Source organism: Dasypus novemcinctus, chromosome 21 (genome assembly GCF_030445035.2).
Source record: "Dasypus novemcinctus isolate mDasNov1 chromosome 21, mDasNov1.1.hap2, whole genome shotgun sequence".
NCBI classification, from domain to species: Eukaryota; Metazoa; Chordata; class Mammalia; order Cingulata; family Dasypodidae; genus Dasypus; species Dasypus novemcinctus.
This window is the reverse complement of record NC_080693.1, coordinates 64,160,308-64,177,342: the sequence shown is the minus strand read 5'-3', so window position 1 is coordinate 64,177,342 and position 17,035 is coordinate 64,160,308. Positions and strand designations below refer to the sequence as shown.

At 49.1% G+C, this 17,035-nt stretch overlaps 1 protein-coding gene across 3 annotated transcripts in view; it reads left to right on the top strand.

Moving 5' to 3' along the window:
- MAP3K14 (mitogen-activated protein kinase kinase kinase 14) overlaps positions 1-17,035 on the top strand; it is a 47,921-nt gene that overhangs the window by 28,855 nt on the left and 2,031 nt on the right. For all 3 annotated transcript variants that reach the window (XM_071210705.1, XM_058284374.1, XM_071210704.1), the window contains 9 exons: positions 5,427-5,556; positions 5,740-5,871; positions 6,398-6,502; positions 12,690-12,853; positions 13,344-13,494; positions 14,790-15,134; positions 15,347-15,453; positions 15,929-16,073; positions 16,932-17,032. In XM_071210705.1, coding sequence (XP_071066806.1) covers positions 5,427-5,556; positions 5,740-5,871; positions 6,398-6,502; positions 12,690-12,853; positions 13,344-13,494; positions 14,790-15,134; positions 15,347-15,453; positions 15,929-16,073; positions 16,932-17,032 — 1,380 coding nt within the window. The remainder of the gene's footprint in view (positions 1-5,426; positions 5,557-5,739; positions 5,872-6,397; positions 6,503-12,689; positions 12,854-13,343; positions 13,495-14,789; positions 15,135-15,346; positions 15,454-15,928; positions 16,074-16,931; positions 17,033-17,035) is intronic.

Here is a 17,035-nt window from a genome sequence, read left to right as displayed (position 1 = left end):
GAAGTGAGGACTCGCTGGGAGAGTGAGAGTTGAGACCTGCTCAGGGCAGGGCCTAGAACCAAGTGAGCACCGTCGTTCATTTTAACTACAAATCATTACACACCATGCCAGCTGGGAGACAGACAGATGCACACCGTGCCAGGTACAAGACAGAGAGACTCACCTTTGCTCCTCACAGCAGTCCCAGGAGATAGATATTATGAGATACTTGGAAAGAGATTAAGTAACTGGCCTAGAGGATTCAGACCCAGGTTTGTCTGACTCTAGAGTTGGCCTCTGAACCAGGCTTCCGGAAGGGGGTAAGAGAAGGGAGACTTGTGGCCCTAGAATTTTGAATTTTGATTAGAGGCAGAAGGAATGAACCCTCTCTCCTACCCCTCATCTCACCAGTGTTAGAACTAGAGACCAAGGAAGGTAGCGTGACTGCCAAAGGCCGCACGGCTGGGCCTGGAACTGAGCCACTATCAAGTCAGAAGGCAGGCCCAAGGAGAGGATCACAGCAGTAGCAGGAGATCCACACTCCAAGCGTGTCAGCCCTGCTCCCCTCAGCTTTTCTTCTACCCCTGACCCTCAGCTCTACTTGATTGTAAACCTCCTCTGCCCGGCCCAGTCACATAGCCCCAGAGCAAGCACCAGGCACCAGGACCTCAGAAGCCAGAAATCAGAAATACCTCTGTGGACCTGTTGGGCAGGGGTGAAATAAACTGAAATATAGCCCTCATGTTCAATGGTTTATGTCAGTGACCCTGAGATACCGATTCCCAAAAAAAAGGGGACAAATAGCCAGACCAGACAGGCTCTGTATGCTCAGGACCCTGAGCAGACACCGTTGCTGAAGGGCTGCCTATGGTTTTAAGAAGGAAAGATACAAACTGTGGTGTGAATAAACCTGTCTTCCCTCATTTGTTCATGGAGTTTGGACCTCAGGTGACGGGAAGAGAGAGGTGGCCATCCATAGGTATTACCCCAAACTTTAGACAGATTGTGGCAAATAAGCAAGCTCCACCCCTCACCACCCGCCACCGAGACAAACACGAGCTGAGTTCTTGCCAGCCTGGGCCATCATCCCCCACGTGGACGCCAAGGCCACATGCCTGACCTCCTCAGCTGCAGCTCCCCTCCCCCGGCTACCCGAGAAGGCCCAGCTGTCCCTTCCCAAGAGGCAGGTGGGAGGCAAGCAAGAGAGTGTGAAGTGTCCTGTAGATGACCACCCAGGGCTGGGGAGGTTAGTCACTGGGCTTCTCAGCTGTTCCTGCTGAGGCTCTCAGCGTCCCAGGCAACAAGGTAAACAACCCTAATATAGTAGAAAGGACAAAGACTACATTTCTCACCTCCGCAAGGCAGTGCACCACAACAGCAGCTTCCCAGCATCAGCGCTGGCCTCTCCAAACTTTGCCCTCCCCTTCCGAGGGCACACAGCTGCCTGTTGGCTGATCAGGCAGCTCCTCGTTTACAGGGACAGGGGTGGAGGGGGCAGCAGGTAGTGGTAGACTGTCAGATCTTGCAACTGGAAAGCCACATGAGAACTGGTTCCCTGCTCAGCAGGGAGGGACAGGGGAGATGGGCCAGATATCAGAGGCCAGGTTACGCACCAGGTCAGAGCAAACCCAGGCACTCTCAGATGATTCCCAGGAAGGGCCCAGGCCTGGCGGGGTCACACGATGAGGCTAGCATTCCCTTCACCCTCCTCCTAGAACCTCCTTGGCTGCAGGTCCGATGCTGATTGCCCATGGGTCCAGGGTTAATGCAGGGCCTCTTCTTCCCCTGCCCCTACCCCAGGTTTTATTTGATCTTGTTTTTTTTAAAGAGACACGGGGTTGAACCCAGGACCTTGTACATGAGAAGGAGGCACTTAAACCCTTGAGCTACACCCAGTCCCCTGATCTTATTTTTATTGCAAACAAATACAAGCTCTTGATAAAAGAATTTAAATACCGAAAAGAGCAAAAATCCCCATTCCCCAATCCCATTCCAATAACAGCCCTTTGACATAAATCCTTTTAGACTTTTTATGGAGACATAACTATGTAGTTGTTTCTTTTATAAAAATGAGTTCCTACTCTAGATTGTTCCATCTGTTTCTTTCATGTAATAGTATATCATAGACAGATTTCCTTGTTGGTACATGTACATCTCTCTCATGCTTTTTAACAGCTAATGTATAAGTGCTTATCTTCGTCGATGGATGGGCTTCATAGGGTCCACAAACTCCTGGAACTTGATTCAAAAGTGTGTGTTGTATGTGTGGGCAGCACACACATTTTTGATGGAGAAGTGTCCATATCATTCATCAGGTTCTCAGAGGGCTGTGAGGCCCACAGAGGGTTAAGAGCCGGTCATTTTATACCATCTGGCTTGAGCATGGAGTTCTGAAAGCCTCCTTTTGGCTCAGCCACTGTTCAGGAATAGTGCAGCACTGACCAAGTCAAAACAGCTCTCACCAAGCACCTGCTCTGCCAGACCCTGTGCCAGAGGCTGGGGCTGGAGGTGTACAATCCACATGCCTGGCCTGAAGGAACTCGAGTTGTGCAGGTGACAGACATTTACACAGCATAAGGAGGGAGCGGCAGCCATCAGCCATGGACGTGGGTGATAAGAACGGAACAGGGACCAAGGGGAGGCCTTCTTTGTGGTGAGAAGAAAACAAAGAGGGTGCACCCTCACCCTCTCGTGTTTATTGACCATCTCTGTGCCCAGTTTTTATCACTTTTGCACATTTTGTTACTAAAATTTTTAAAAGAACTTATAGAATTGCTATTAATGTCCCCTTTTTCACTAATGAACTAAAACAAGAAGGAAAAAGTAGTTCCTAGCATCAGGCATGCAGGCAATTAAGTCGCTTGTAAGTGGCAAGTAAGTGGCAGTTAGGAGGTGATTGCTGGCCATACTCCCCCTGGGATGCTGGCTCCTGAGGGACCTGGATGTAAAGCTGTATCTAGAAGGACCTTCAGGAAAGCAGTAGCTGGCAGTTCTAAAATCAGGCTTCCCTGACCAAAATCCTGCCTCTGAAACTTTATACCCAGTGACCTGGGGCAAGTTACTTGTTCTGGCTTCCATTTCCTCCTCTGTAAAATGGGCTAATGATGATGCCACCTCATGGGCTGTTGTAAGATGTTCATAACGGATGCTTATGAAGTGCTTAGAACAGCACCTGGCACAGGTTACGGGGACATTAAATGTGACTTGTTGGTAACATCCTCCCCACAGTCCAGCCCCCTCACTCTGTGGATGAGGATACAGGCCCAGCAGGGAGGGGTGGGCTGGGTGGGCAGCCAAGCCCGGAGTAGACGGCCAGGGTGCTTCCTTCCCACCCGACTCCCAGGAATGCGCTCCCACATGCCCGCTCTGCGGCTGGCACACCTTCAAAGGCACCCCCCTGTTGTCTGGGTGATGGGAAGTGTTTTTAACATTGCTGGTGCATGATGGAGGACTTGAAGACTTCTTTAAAAATTAAAGCAGAGGTTCCCAAACTTCCTTGGTTCACAGCCCTTAATGTCTCAGTCATTTTTCCATGGTGCCCCAGGCCGAAAGGACTACCTAGCAGTTCTGTTTATTAAGTAGTTAGGTCCAATAATTTAATAAGTATTTGTATTTATTAGCCACTTGAAAAACAATACACATAATTTGAAAGAAAAAAATTTATTCCATTCTGAAATAGCCATGATTACTTGCCAGTGTAGGTAGGTCTTGCTGAGCATTGCACAATATCTCAAACCTTGAAATCATTTTGACTCTACCACCTTCATTTCCTGTTCCACATTTTCCCCTGAAGTATTTATTCATCACAGCCAGCTTCACAAAGATAAATCATGGAAAGGAACGTAGCGCAGCCTAATGCTGAAGCCGTGAACCAACTGGAGCTAGGAGCTGACGCCATGTCCCGCAGATGCGGCACATCGCTGCTTCCCTCAAATGTGAAATAACCAGTGGCGCCCCTCTGAGTTCTCTGCGTTCCCCCCAGGGTGCTTTGGCTCATACTTGGAGAACTGCAGGGTTAAAGATAGACATTTGCTACTACAAATCCTGCTGGTGAATTCCTTCCAACTCAGGTTCAGAGGCCTTCTAAAGCTGGAAACACTAACAGGAGTCAGTTCATGTGAGCCAATTAACCAAACCAGATATTCTTTAAGTAACCAGAAGAGAGACATTTTCTACCAATAGGCAAAAATCCAAAAGCCCCACCTGGTAGTCAGCGCTCCTGTTTGCCAAGTCAGCCCATCTCTGAACAAAATTCTGCAGGATCCTAGGCAGAGGTCTTCCAGGCTGGTTTTATTTACACTGGCGCCCCCTGGTGATACCACTCAAGGCTTCCACAAGCAGCAGACGCAGCAGCCTGCAGAAGGGCAGCTCCCTATTGTGAGGTCTGAGTGTTAATAAGCTGCTCTTATTGGAGCTGGTGGGAGGGCATGGGGAGCCAGCATTCCCTGAGCACCCGTGGGTTAGCAGGCCTGGTGCTGGTCATCACTCCCTCCACGTCCTCATGCTACCCAGCAGCAGATGCCACTATCGAATATGGAAACAAGGCTGAGGGGTAGTGACCTGCCTTTGGAAATAACCAAGCCAGGATCTGAGCACAGGGTTGTTGGTATCCCAGGCCAATTTCTCCCTGCCATGCCAACCTGCCAGTCCCTTCAGAAAACCGTGTATGTCCTTTCCATGCCTTATATGTCCAGATGTGGGGGAGATACCAATAAGCAGAATAAACATAAACACAGCCCTGTCCACATGGAGCTTTTAGCCCTCTAAGAGACAAATCACTATAAATAACAGTTAAGAAGAGTGCTGAGAAGGGTGCCAAGGATCCTGCATAGAAGTACCTGACACAGCATCTGGGCAGCACCAGCTCTGGCTTCAGAGAAGTCAGAAACTCAGCTTCAGAAGAGGAGACCTCAGTGTTGATAAGAGACCTCAGGTTCAGAGGTCTTCTAGAACTGGAAACACTGACAATTAAGTAGACAGTCAAAAGTTCATGTGAATTGATTACGTAAACCATCTGGTTACTTATTCTTTAAGAAACCAGAAGACAGAAGAGAGGCATTTTCCACTGGTAGTCCCAGAAATTGCTCAGACACTGGGCAGGGGAAAAAATGTTCTGTTTGGCAGATTTTAGGTGGGGAGTATGCCAGGAGCCTGGATAAAAGTGTAGTGTCTGTATTACTATCAGCACTTTTGTGCGCGGCAGCACCATAGAGAACTTCAGTAAGGTTCAAGATGTTGCTCCTGACACCAAGGGCACCTGGTACACAGTTTAGTCTCGGAGGGTTCAGCAGGCCCCGCCTGGCTCTGAGATGGTCCTGGGAGCCGTAGTAGCTCTTGAGCATGGAGCAATAGGATGACAGCACATTCCCTCCTGATGAGAGGCCAGAGAACCAACCAGCTGTGGTCTCCCTCATCCAGGCCTCACAGCCGCCCCTGTGTCCTTTCAGGTGTGGGTGGAAGTGTTTCGGGCGGAGGAGTTGATGGCATGTGCAGGACTGACCTCGCCCAGAATAGTCCCTTTATATGGAGCTGTGAAGGAAGGTCCTTGGATCAATATCTTCATGGAACTGCTGGAAGGTAAGAAGCCCAGTCCCACCCCTTTCTCCCTCTAAGTTCAGAGTCAAGGATTTCCTTCCCCTCCCCCTGGACTTGCCCAGATTTTTCTTGGTGCCCATCAGTCCATTTTTAACCTGACTCTTGCTCTTCACTTGCTTGGAGATCTGAAAAAGCCCCATATAAAGACCGGCCATTGTCTTTTAGGTGGTTCACTGGGCCAGCTCATAAAGCAGAAAGGCTGTCTGCCAGAAGACCGGGCTCTTTACTACCTGGGCCAGGCCCTGGAGGGGTTGGAATACCTCCACAAGCGAAGGATTCTGCACGGAGATGTCAAAGGTGAGGCGCAAGCCCCCACCACCCTGGTCCCCAGCAGGCTTCTCCCTCCCCCACCCTGCTTGGTGATTTCCCCATGATTCTTCTAGGCCTGCCTGGTCATCTCCAATGGCAAGACCTGAGTCAGGCTGATGGGGTTGTGCCCAGTGGGAAGAGAGCAGTATGTTCTCCAAGCCCTCAACCTGGCATTGTAGTCTGGAGTGGTGCCCACAGAGAGCTGAAGATGGAGCTCCTTACATGCTGGTGACCACTGGGGGAGAGCAGGGGCAGCAGAGCCAAGTGTCAGTGCCCCCAGGAGTAAACCTGCTCCTGCCCCTCACCCCCAGAGACGCTACCTCCTGCCTGCCTCAAGGCTGAGCTGTTACCCTCCTCTCTTTCTTCCATGACTAATAAAACTAATCAGAAGCAGCAGCTGCCATGTAGTCAGCCGAAAAATCGCCTCACTGGAGGTCCAGACCAAGGCTAGCCAGGGTAGGCTGGGACACGACTTGACTCACCTGTTCCTCTTCCTCCCTGGGTGGCCTGGCAGCTGACAACGTGCTCCTGTCCAGCGATGGGAACCATGCAGCCCTCTGTGACTTTGGCCATGCTGTGTGCCTTCAACCCGATGGCCTGGGGAAGTCCTTGCTCACAGGTAAGACCTCCTAGACTGCCCCTCATCAGGTGCTAGGAGCTAGCGGCCTTTATTAATGCGCTTTCCATATGGTACTAAGAGACAGGAGCATTTTACATCCACCAGTATACTTAAAGCCTCACAACAACCCTGGGTTATTATAAGGCTTTCTTGTTAAATACTGTATGTCAAGTGCTAGTTCTGACTTCTCATTACCCAGAGAAGGGATGCAAAGGCTAGGTGTCTCATCTCCAGGCCTTCTGCCTTGGAGCCCATGACCCAATCACTTCTTTGGCCTTTGTGGGGGGCAGTGCTCCCTGGCCTATGAACTCAGCTCTCCCAAGCTCCTGAGAGCACAGTTGGCCAAGGCACAGAGGACAGAATGAACAAGGGACCTGGGCTCTGTTACTGGTGAAATACCCATTTTTAACTTAGAATATTTTTTTTATTAAAGTAATCCATGGCCATTATAAAGTATTTGACAGATACAAAAATCTACTCAAAATGGATCAAAGACCTAAATATAAGAGCCAGATCTATAAAACTCCTAGAAGAAAACATAAGAAAGTATCTTCAGGACCTTGTGTTAGGCCATGGTTTCTTATACTTTACACTTAAAGCATAAGCAAGGAAAGAAAAAAAAAATAGATAAATGGAACCTCACCAAAATTAAAAACTTTAAAATTAAAATTTTAAAAATTATAAACTTTTGTTCAATAAAAGACTTTATCATCAGGAAGCAGATTTGGCTCAACTGATAGAGTGTCTGCCTATCACATGGGAAGTCCAGGGTTCAAACTCAGGACCTCCTGGCCCATGCACAGTGCTGATATGTGCAAGTAGTGCCCTGCCACACAGGGGTGGCCTCTGCATAGGGGAGCCCCATGCACAAGGAGTGCACCCTGTAAATAGAGCTGCCCCACGCAAAGAAAGTGCAGCCTGCCCAGGAGTGGCACCGCACACATAGAGAGCTGACGCAGCAAGATGATACAATAAAAAGAGACACAGATTCCTGGTGCCGCCTGACAAGAATGCAGGTGGACACAATGGAAGGACAGAAAGCAGACAATGGGGGGGGGGGGAGGATCAATAAATAAATAAAAAGAAAAAGACATTATCATAAAAGTAAAATGACAGCCTACACAATGGGAGAAAATATTTGGAAACCATGTATCTGATAAGGACTTAGTATCCAGAATATGTAAAAATATCCTTCAACTCAACAAAAAAACAAACAACCCAGTTTAAAAAAAAAAAAAAGGGCAAAAGACTTGAATAGAGGTTACTCCAAAGAAGATCTACAAATGGCCAAAAGGCCTCTCTCTAAGCCAAACTAAGTATAAAAGCACTACCTGGGAAGCGGACTCGGCCCAGCAGTTAGGGCATCAGTCTACCACATGAGAGGTCCGCGGTTCAAAACCCGGGCCTCCTTGACCCGTGTGGAGCTGGCCCATGCGCAGTGCTGATGTACACAAGGAGTGCCTGCCTCACGGGTGTCCCTGTGTAGGAGAGCCCCATGCGCAAGGAGTGCAACCCGTAAGGAGGGCCGCCCAGTGCCAAAAGAAAGTGCAGCCTGCCTAAGAATGGTGCCGCCCACATGGAGAAATGACACAAGATGATGCAGCAAAAAGAAACACAGATTCCCGTGCCGCTGACAACAACAGAAGCGGACAAAGAAGACTCAGCAAAACAGACACAGAGAACAGACAACTGAGTTGGGGGGGAAGGAGAGAGAAATAAATAAATAAAATCTTTAAAAAAAAAAAAAAAAGCACTACCTTCCCCCTGGCATGTGACATGACTTCTGGGGATGAGCCTCCCTGGCACTGAGGGATTATTATCACCTACTAGCAATGCATCTGGAAAAAGACCTTGACCAAAAGGGGTAAATGGTAAATACAAATGAGTTTTTATGGCTAAGAGATTTCAAAATGAGTTGGGAAGTCATCCCAGAAGTTACACTTATGCAAGTCTCAGCAGGATCTCATTGACTGCAGGAGTAAACAGTGCCTCAAATAGCAGGGCTCTTGAGGACTCTAGAGATATCCAGAAACAGGGTGGACGGCTCAGGAATTCGGCACCTTGTCAGCGGGCCTTACTTTGGAATTTATGCTCCCCAGTGTAACAGAGTTAGACTCATTTATAGGTTCTCTACACATGGCTTTTCTGCCCCTTTTATTTGAACCCATTATTAGCACTATACTTGATAAATATATGTCCCAGAGACGTAAATCTTTGGTCCATCCATGTGCCAGTTGAGCCCTGAATTTCAGCAGAGTTGTAACACCTACTCTTCAGTTCACTGAACTCACCCAGGACAACTAACAAGGAGATCATAGAAAATGCCCATTCCAAGGAACAGACAGTGTCTGCCTCTGCAAGCAAGATGGCTTCATTCATCTACCCCCATAGGCTCTAAGCCCCCTCTCAATTAGGAGGAGAGTGGCCATCACCATTCCCATATCCTCAAGATTGGGGAATGAACAATGGACTAAAGTAGACTTATTATTCTAGCAATGAAAGAACCTTATCATTGATGTAAAGGCAGTAGCCACCGGAGGTTCTGAGGGATGGGAGAGGGAAGAATAGGTGTAATATGGGGGCATTTTGGGGACATTGGATTTGTCCTGTAGGACATTGCAGTGATAGATACAGGCCATTGTATATTTTGTCATAACTTAAAAAATTGTGCTGGACAAAGTGTAAACTCTAAACTGTAGTCCATGGTTAGTAGCAGTGTTTCAATATGGGTTTATCAATTGTAACAAATGTATCACACTAATGAGGGATATTGTTACCGTAGGAAATGTGGGAGGAGAAGGGAGTAGGGCAAAAAATATATATGGGAATCCCTTATATTTTTTATGTAACACATAATCTAAATCTTTAAAAATAAAAAATTAATTATTAAAATAAAATAAGAAACAGATGACCAAAAGGGACATGAAAAGATGTTCAGCATTGTTAGCTATTAGGGAAATGCAAATCAAAACGACAATGAGATATTTCACACTCACTAGAATGCCAAATTACAAGTGTTGGAGAAAATGTAGAGAAAGAGTAACATTCATTGCTGGTGAGAATGTAAAATGGTGCAGCTGCTGTGGAAGACAGTTTGACAGTTCCTCAGAAAGTTAAGTATAGAATTACCATATGACCTGGCTATCCCACTTCTAGATACATACCTAGAAGTATATACCTAGGCACAAATAGTTATTTGCACACCAATGTTGATAGCAGCATAATTCAGCTTCTGAAAGATGGAAGCAACCCAAATGTCTACCAGCTGATGAACAGATAGCAAAATGTGGTGTATATACACACTGCAGTATTATTCAGCCATAAAAAGGAGTGAAGTTTGATACGTGCAACAACATGGCTAAACCTTAAAGACATGTTGAGTGAAACAAGCCAGACACAAAAGAACAAATATTGAATGATTTCACTGATAGAAGATAATTAGAATAAGCAAACCATAGAATATAGTATAAAATATAGGTTACCAAGGAATGGGATGGGGATAGGGAATAGGAATTAAAGCTTAAGTTGTACAGAATTTCTTTTTAGGATGATGGAAAAGTTTTGGTAATGGATGGTGGTAATGGTATTACAACATTGTGAACATAATTAATGGCACTGAGTTATATATTTGAATGTGGTTAAAAGGGGAAATTTTAGGTTGTATATATGTTACTGGAATACAGATTTTAAAAAATCCCTGGGACTGTACAACACAAGCAACACAACCTGAAGGTAAACCATGGGCTATAGTTAAAAGTACAATTTTTAAAATGTGCTTTCATCAGTTATAACAAACGTGCAACACTAACGCAAGGAGTTAATAATAGGTTGGTATATGGGAACCCTTCATTTTATATGCCATTTTTCTATAAACCCACAACTTCTCTTAAAAAAATATTGACAAGTACAGAATTAAAAGGTATAAAAGAGGAAAAAAAGAATGCTCACCATTCCTCTTGCCCAAAGAGTAATCATGAATAGATCATCTTTCCAGGGTTTTTTTTTTCCATGCATAATTAAGCCCATTATAACAATTTTGTGCCCTGATTTTTTTGCATTTATAGCGTTGTATTAGTGAGCCAAAGGGGTGCTGATGCAAAGTACCAGAAATCTGCTGGCTTTTAAAAAGTGTTTTAATTTGGGGTAGGAGCTTACAGATACCAGGCCATAAAGCATACCTTACTTAACTCACCGAAGTCTATTTCCACATATTAGAGCAAGACGACTTGGCAACATCTGCCAGGGTTCAGGCTTCCTGGGTTCCTCTCTTCCCAGGTCCTGCTTCTGTCTTGGCTCAGGTCTTGTTTTCTCCACATGGTCAGCTATAGACTATCAGGCAAACAGCTCTGTCTCTCTCTCCCTGGGGTTTCTGCTGTGTCTAAGGAGCCCTCTCAATTCTTCTGTTTTTCTCCTGGCTCAGGTCCTCTCTTCCCAGGGCTGGCTTCTCTTTCCTCTGTGTACTTACTTCCCGGGGCACCAGCTTAAGACTTCAGCTTCAAACTCCAACATCAAAAACCCTCAACCCTGTCCTTTGCCATGCCTTTTATCTGTGTCCCTTGGTGGGTGGGGACTCAATGCCCTAATGACATGGCCCAATCAAAGCCCTAATCATAACTTAATCATGTCCAGGTACAGACCAGATTACAAACATAATCCAATATCTATTTTTGGAATTCATAACCATATTAAACTGCTACAAGCATTAAACATAAAGTGGTTTCATTTTGACCAAAGGAAAAACAATCTTTCAGGTGTACATGTTTCTCTGTTGTGAAACGACTGTTGTTTATAATTCTGAAGATGTAAGTTGAACATGGACCCTGACCTCCACTTTAACATAACTTTTTTTTTAAAGATTTATTTTATTATTTATTTCTCTCCCCTTCCCCCTTCCACCCTTGTCTGCTCTCTGTGTCCATTCGCTGTGTGTTCTTCTGTGTCTGCTTGCATTCTGGGCACCAGGAGGAATCTGTGTCTCTTTTTGTTGCATCATCTTGCTGCATCAGCTCTCCATGTGTGCAGCGCCACTCCTGGGCAGGCTGCTCTTTTTTTCATACAGGGCAGCTCAATGCAGGGTACACTTCTTGCACATGAGCTCCTCTACACGGGGGACAGCCCTGTGTGGCACAGCACTCCTGTGCGCGGCAGCACCACACAAAGGCCAGCTCACCACACAGGCGAGGACCTCCCATATGTTAGGCGGACGCTCTATCAGTTGAGCCATGTCTGCTTCCCTAAAATAAGTTTAGAGGTTTTTTCCTTATTCTAAAAAATAATACAAAAATTACAAAAAGTTGAGCTAAGGGAAGCGGCTGTGGCTCAATCAGTTGGGCTCCCGTCTACCATATGGGAGGCCCTGGGTTCACATTCCAGGGCCTCCTTCTGAAGACAGGCTTGCCTACACGCTGCGGGGAGCCACCTGGCCCGCAGACGCCATGGAGCGCCACTGGGCCCCACGAGCAGGGGGCGGAGAGCTGACTCAGCAAGGTGACACAATGAAAAAAAGGGAGACAAGCAAAAACACAGAAGAGCGTCTAGTGAATGGACACAGAGAGCAGACAGCAAGCAAGCCGCAAGTGGGGAAGGGAAATAAAATAAATAAATACAGACCCAGAAGAACGCACAGCGAATGAACACAGAGAGCAGACAACAGGCAAAAAGCCATGGGGGGCGGTGGGGGGGGATTTAAAAAAAAGTTGAGCTAAGCAAAAATTTAAAATCACCTGAAATAAAAGTAAAACTGAAAATGTACACACACAAAAAAAAAACTAATACTGTTAATATCTGGTGTCAATTCTTCCAGTCTTTTATGCATATAGGTTTTCTTTTTTTTTTTTCACTTTCAAATATTTTGGAATAGTTAATCTTTGCCATTAGTTAATCTTCTACAACCTACTTTTCAATGTCCAGCCCCTCCACATTTTTAAAAGGCACTTTAAGAGTTTGGTCTGAAGGGCAGAGACCATGACATAGATGACTTGAAAGAGAGGTAATAGATGATCTGTTGCTTTGCATTAGTCCGTAGCAGAATCATAGCTCTTCGTCAGCAATTTGGGGCTTAGCTATTTAAAGTACTTGAACAGAGGAACATTCCAGTTATCCCAGGAATAGACGCTATGGTCATTGCCTAGGCTCTTGCCTATCAGAGTTCACAGGTGATTTTCCTGCCTCGCCCTTGCCTTCTTAGGGGACTACATCCCCGGCACAGAGACCCACATGGCTCCGGAGGTGGTGATGGGCAAGCCCTGTGACACCAAAGTGGACATCTGGAGCAGCTGTTGCATGATGCTGCACATGCTCAACGGCTGCCACCCTTGGACTCGGTACTTCCGAGGGCCACTCTGCCTTAAGGTGGGTGACAGCACTGGGGATGACTAGTCGGGGAAGCAAGCAGGGCTGTGGGTTCTGGGCCGTAGGCTCCAGGTGGCCTCCCACTTTTGCCCTTCTTCAATGGCAGATGAGAGCACGTGAGCAGGGGCGGCCTCATCATAAATGCGGGAACCTGACTAAAATACTTGCCACCCAAGCCTGAGGGTGCAAGGACAGATCCCAAATGAGAAGTCTCATTGAGTTCATGGCTCTCCTCAGTCCATACCCTAAGCCACCTCCACCTGCCACCTGGCAGACTGGGCCTGGGGAACATGGGCCTCCTGCTGCCGGACCCTGGCCTGTCCTACTTGGCCCCCTTTCCCCTCTCCTAGGAAAAGTCCCAGCCCTGGCTCTAGCCCAGGCCTAGCCATTCCTGGTGACAGACCCCAGCACACAGTAGAGCACAAACAAAAAGGCTGGGGGCTGGGAGATGAGGGAAGGGCACACCTCACATGTTGTCTTTGACCCCCAGATTGCCAGCGAGCCCCCGCCTGTGAGGGAGATCCCGCCCTCCTGTGCCCCTCTCACAGCCAAGGCCATTCAAGAGGGGCTGAGGAAAGAGCCTGTCCACAGAGCGTCGGCAGTAGAGCTGGGGGGAAAGGTCAGCCTGGCGCTGCAGGAAGGTAAGGGCCCGGCGCCGGCTGCGGCTCCCCTGTCACCCCCCACACATCCAGCGGGGCCTGAAAGTCATGCGCCAAGAGAGCAAGAGGAGGTATGGTGGTGTGGTCAACAGCAAGGTGCTCAGCCTCTCAGAGCCTCGGTTTCCCCATCTGGCAAGTGGGGATGCTGGGGGTAGGGGAGGGTGAGAGTGGTCACCCTGGGCCTCATGCAGGGGCATCGCGCAAGTGAAGGGAGAGGAGGTCTTACAGGTAGAGAGGGGCTCAAGCACATTAGTAATCAGAGTCTACAAAGTAAAACCAGTACTTCACAGCCATTTGGGAAGGGGAGGTTGGCATCTCCGGGTGTTGGTGGGCAGTGGGGCTCTGGGCCCCCCTGGCACTGCTGGAGGGTGCGGACAAGGTGCAGGCACCTGGGAGGGCCTGACGTGCAGGCAGACATGTACACCCCCCTCCTGGCTGCACTTTCCAAAGGGTTTCTCACCAGACATGCTGGAGGATGTCCACTGCAGCTTCATTTGGTGGGGCAGGTATCCCTCACTGCGATAGCTGCGAGCTAAAAGGTGGGGTACACCAGCAGTGAAGAAACAGACTGGACTGGCGATCCACCGAGTAGCACAGATGGGTCTTTAAGCCATAGTGTTGTGTGGAAAGAGGAACAAACAGAATGGGGCAAAGAACAATGCCTTTTTTGTAAATTAAACATTGATAAAGAAAAGCACTGTGCATTTTTGCAAGAACACCATCAGATAAAAGTGACTCATTAAACAGAATGCCACCTGCGGGATGGGCAGGGCAAAGGGAGTGGTGAAGGAATGAAAAGAAAATAAAACGGGAGAGGGACCTTGCACAACCCACACCCCAAAACAGAAGTAGGTACGATTGTGAGGATGGTTCCAGTGCCCTCGGGAAGCACTGACTGGGGAGGGAGGGGCGGGAGAGCTGGAGGGCCAGGGAGGCCAGGTTACCAGGAACCCAGTTGCTATTGCCCTGGAGCTGTTGTTAAATCTTCTCTTTGCTATTAACAAAGTCCTCCTCTGGAGCCAATTCTGCAGTTTTTCAGGTTGCTGCTGTTAAGTACCAAGAAAGAAAATGAAATACAAGCCAGAAATGCAGTTGTATTCCCTTTATATGAGGCCATCTTATCAAGAGGCCTCCTCTCGAGACCACCGCTGCCCTCCCCAAGCTGCCCCTTAGGGCTCCCCAGCAAAGCCGCCCTCATTGCTGTTTCTCACCCTTCTCTACAAGAAGGGCCCTCGTGGTCCGTTCCCACCTCTCCACTCGCGCTCTCTGTTTTGCAGTGGGAGGTCTGAAGAGCCCTTGGAGGGGAGAATATAAACATCCGCCACCAAACCAAGCAAACCATCACCAGGGCATCCACACCCAGCCGAGGGCGCTCTCGCCAGGGGCACCAGGGCCCCAGCCAGCTGAAGACACAACACGCAGGGCCCCTAAGCGCCAGCCTCCTCTACCACCAGAGCCACCAGAGCGGAACAAGTCTCCAGCCCTGAACTTGAGCAAGGAGGAGTCTGGGACATGGGAACCCTTTCCTCTGTCCTCCCTGGACCCAGCCCCTGCCAAAACCCCCAGCTCCCCAGAGCGGAGAGCAACCTTCCCGGAGCAGGAACTACAGCAGCTGGAAATAGGTACGGGCAGCCCAGCTGTGCCGCGTCCCTGCGGCCCCTGGATCCCTGTGGGTGATCCTTGCACGGGGGCGGGCGCTTCCTCCTCTACATCCAGTGTGGGTCTTGCAGCCCCTTCCCCAGCAGGCCAGCCCTGCAGTCTGTGCAGGAAGAGCCCTGACGACACAGCCGGGCCCCTGCCAGCCTTTCATAGCTATCTTCTACTTTCCTTGTAGAATTGTTTCTGAACAGCCTGTCCCAGCCGTTCTCCCTGGAGGAACAGGAGCAAATCCTCTCGTGCCTCAGTGTCGACAGCCTCTCCCTGTCAGAAGACAGTGAGAAGGTGAGCAGGCCAGGGGCCAGGAGCCGTGGGTGCAGGGCGTGGTTCTCCTGGCTCTGGCTCTGCCAGGCGGCTTTGTGTCCAGCTAGTGACCAGACTGTGTGCAAGTAGTGGGTAAAGGGAAGGTGAGGGGCCTTCTTCAGGAGGGTCCTCTCAGGGCAGGGGTCCCAGCTTCTCTGGGTGAGACAGTCCATCTTCAGCACATCTGGACGTTAGGGACTAAGCTTAACTACCTGGGATAGCGGGGAGGTGGGCTTTGGTCCCCTTAGATAGACTCCTCACCCTCTTCCAGCCCCGGGGCCCCTCAGGAGCTCAGTCCCTGCTTAGCCTCAGAAGTGCCCAGGATAGCTGTGCTCCAGCCCCAAGCATGAGCAGCTTCTCTCCCCAGGGCACGGCCCAGGACCCTTCTCCCCCCGATGAGACCAAGGCTAGACCTGAGCTCAAGGGCCTGAATCTGAGTGCACCCTTGTCGTTTCAGAACCCATCAAAGGCCTCTCAGAGCTCGCGGGACACCCTGAGTTCCGGTGTGCACTCATGGGGCAGCCAGGCAGAGGCTCGCAGCTCCAGCTGGAACATGGTGCTGGCCCGGGGGCGGCCCTCAGACACCCCCAGCTACTTCAACGGTACCGTCCGACATTCTCCCACTCAGCAGCCCCCATGGCAGCCCATCTGCCTGGGACAGGGAATCGTTGAGGGGCTCGTGTCCCCCTTCCCCTGGCACAACGGGAAAGGGAGAGGGCAGGAGCTGGCGCCCAGATCACAAGGTACCTAGCTAGCAAGTTGGGTTTACAACAAAGGCCCAGGTTCCTGGTGGGGCACTGGAGGACCACTGTCCCATCACACCTGCTGATGGGGAAGAGAACAGTTTCTTCTGGCCTGGAGTCAAGAAACTGACCAGTTAGTGTCTTCAGAAAGGAAAGGAAAGGAAGAAGAGGACCCCATGGGCATTTTAACCAAGAACTCAGCAACAAGTCTGTCGATGCTGTAAGTCAGACACCCTGGAATGCTCCCCTGAGATTTGCAGTCAGACGAAGAGAAAGACAACCTTTAAGTCTTAGTTTCCAAGCTTTGTTGCACAGATTATAGTGTGTTCTTGATTGAACAAGGGCTCACAGTTTTCCTGGCCCTCCCTGGGCTGGTGTGACTCACGGCATCAAGCCAAGGGCCGCTCCAGCTCAGGGAACATTATCTAATTTAAGAATCTGTTTTCAGTTCCTTTCTGCTTTATGTCCAAGTTGGAATACTTTCTCAGAGGAGCCAACCTCAGCTGTCTGCGGTGTGCAGGCTAAAGCACGTGGAAGAGCTAGCAGGTGTACATTAGGGCCGCCCCAGCCTGAACGTCGTCAGAGCCAGACCTGCTTCCCTTTACACAAGATAGGACAGAGTGGCTTTGTAACAAGAGTTCCCTCACCCCTGCCAGGACCCTGCCCTTGAGGGAGCCAGCGGCCACTCTAGTGACCATCATCTTGCCTGCCTTCTAGGTGTGAAAATCCAAATACAGTCTCTCAATGGTGAACACCTGCACATCCGGGAGTTCCACCGGGTCAAGGTGGGAGACATCGCAACTGGCATCAGCAGCCAGGTA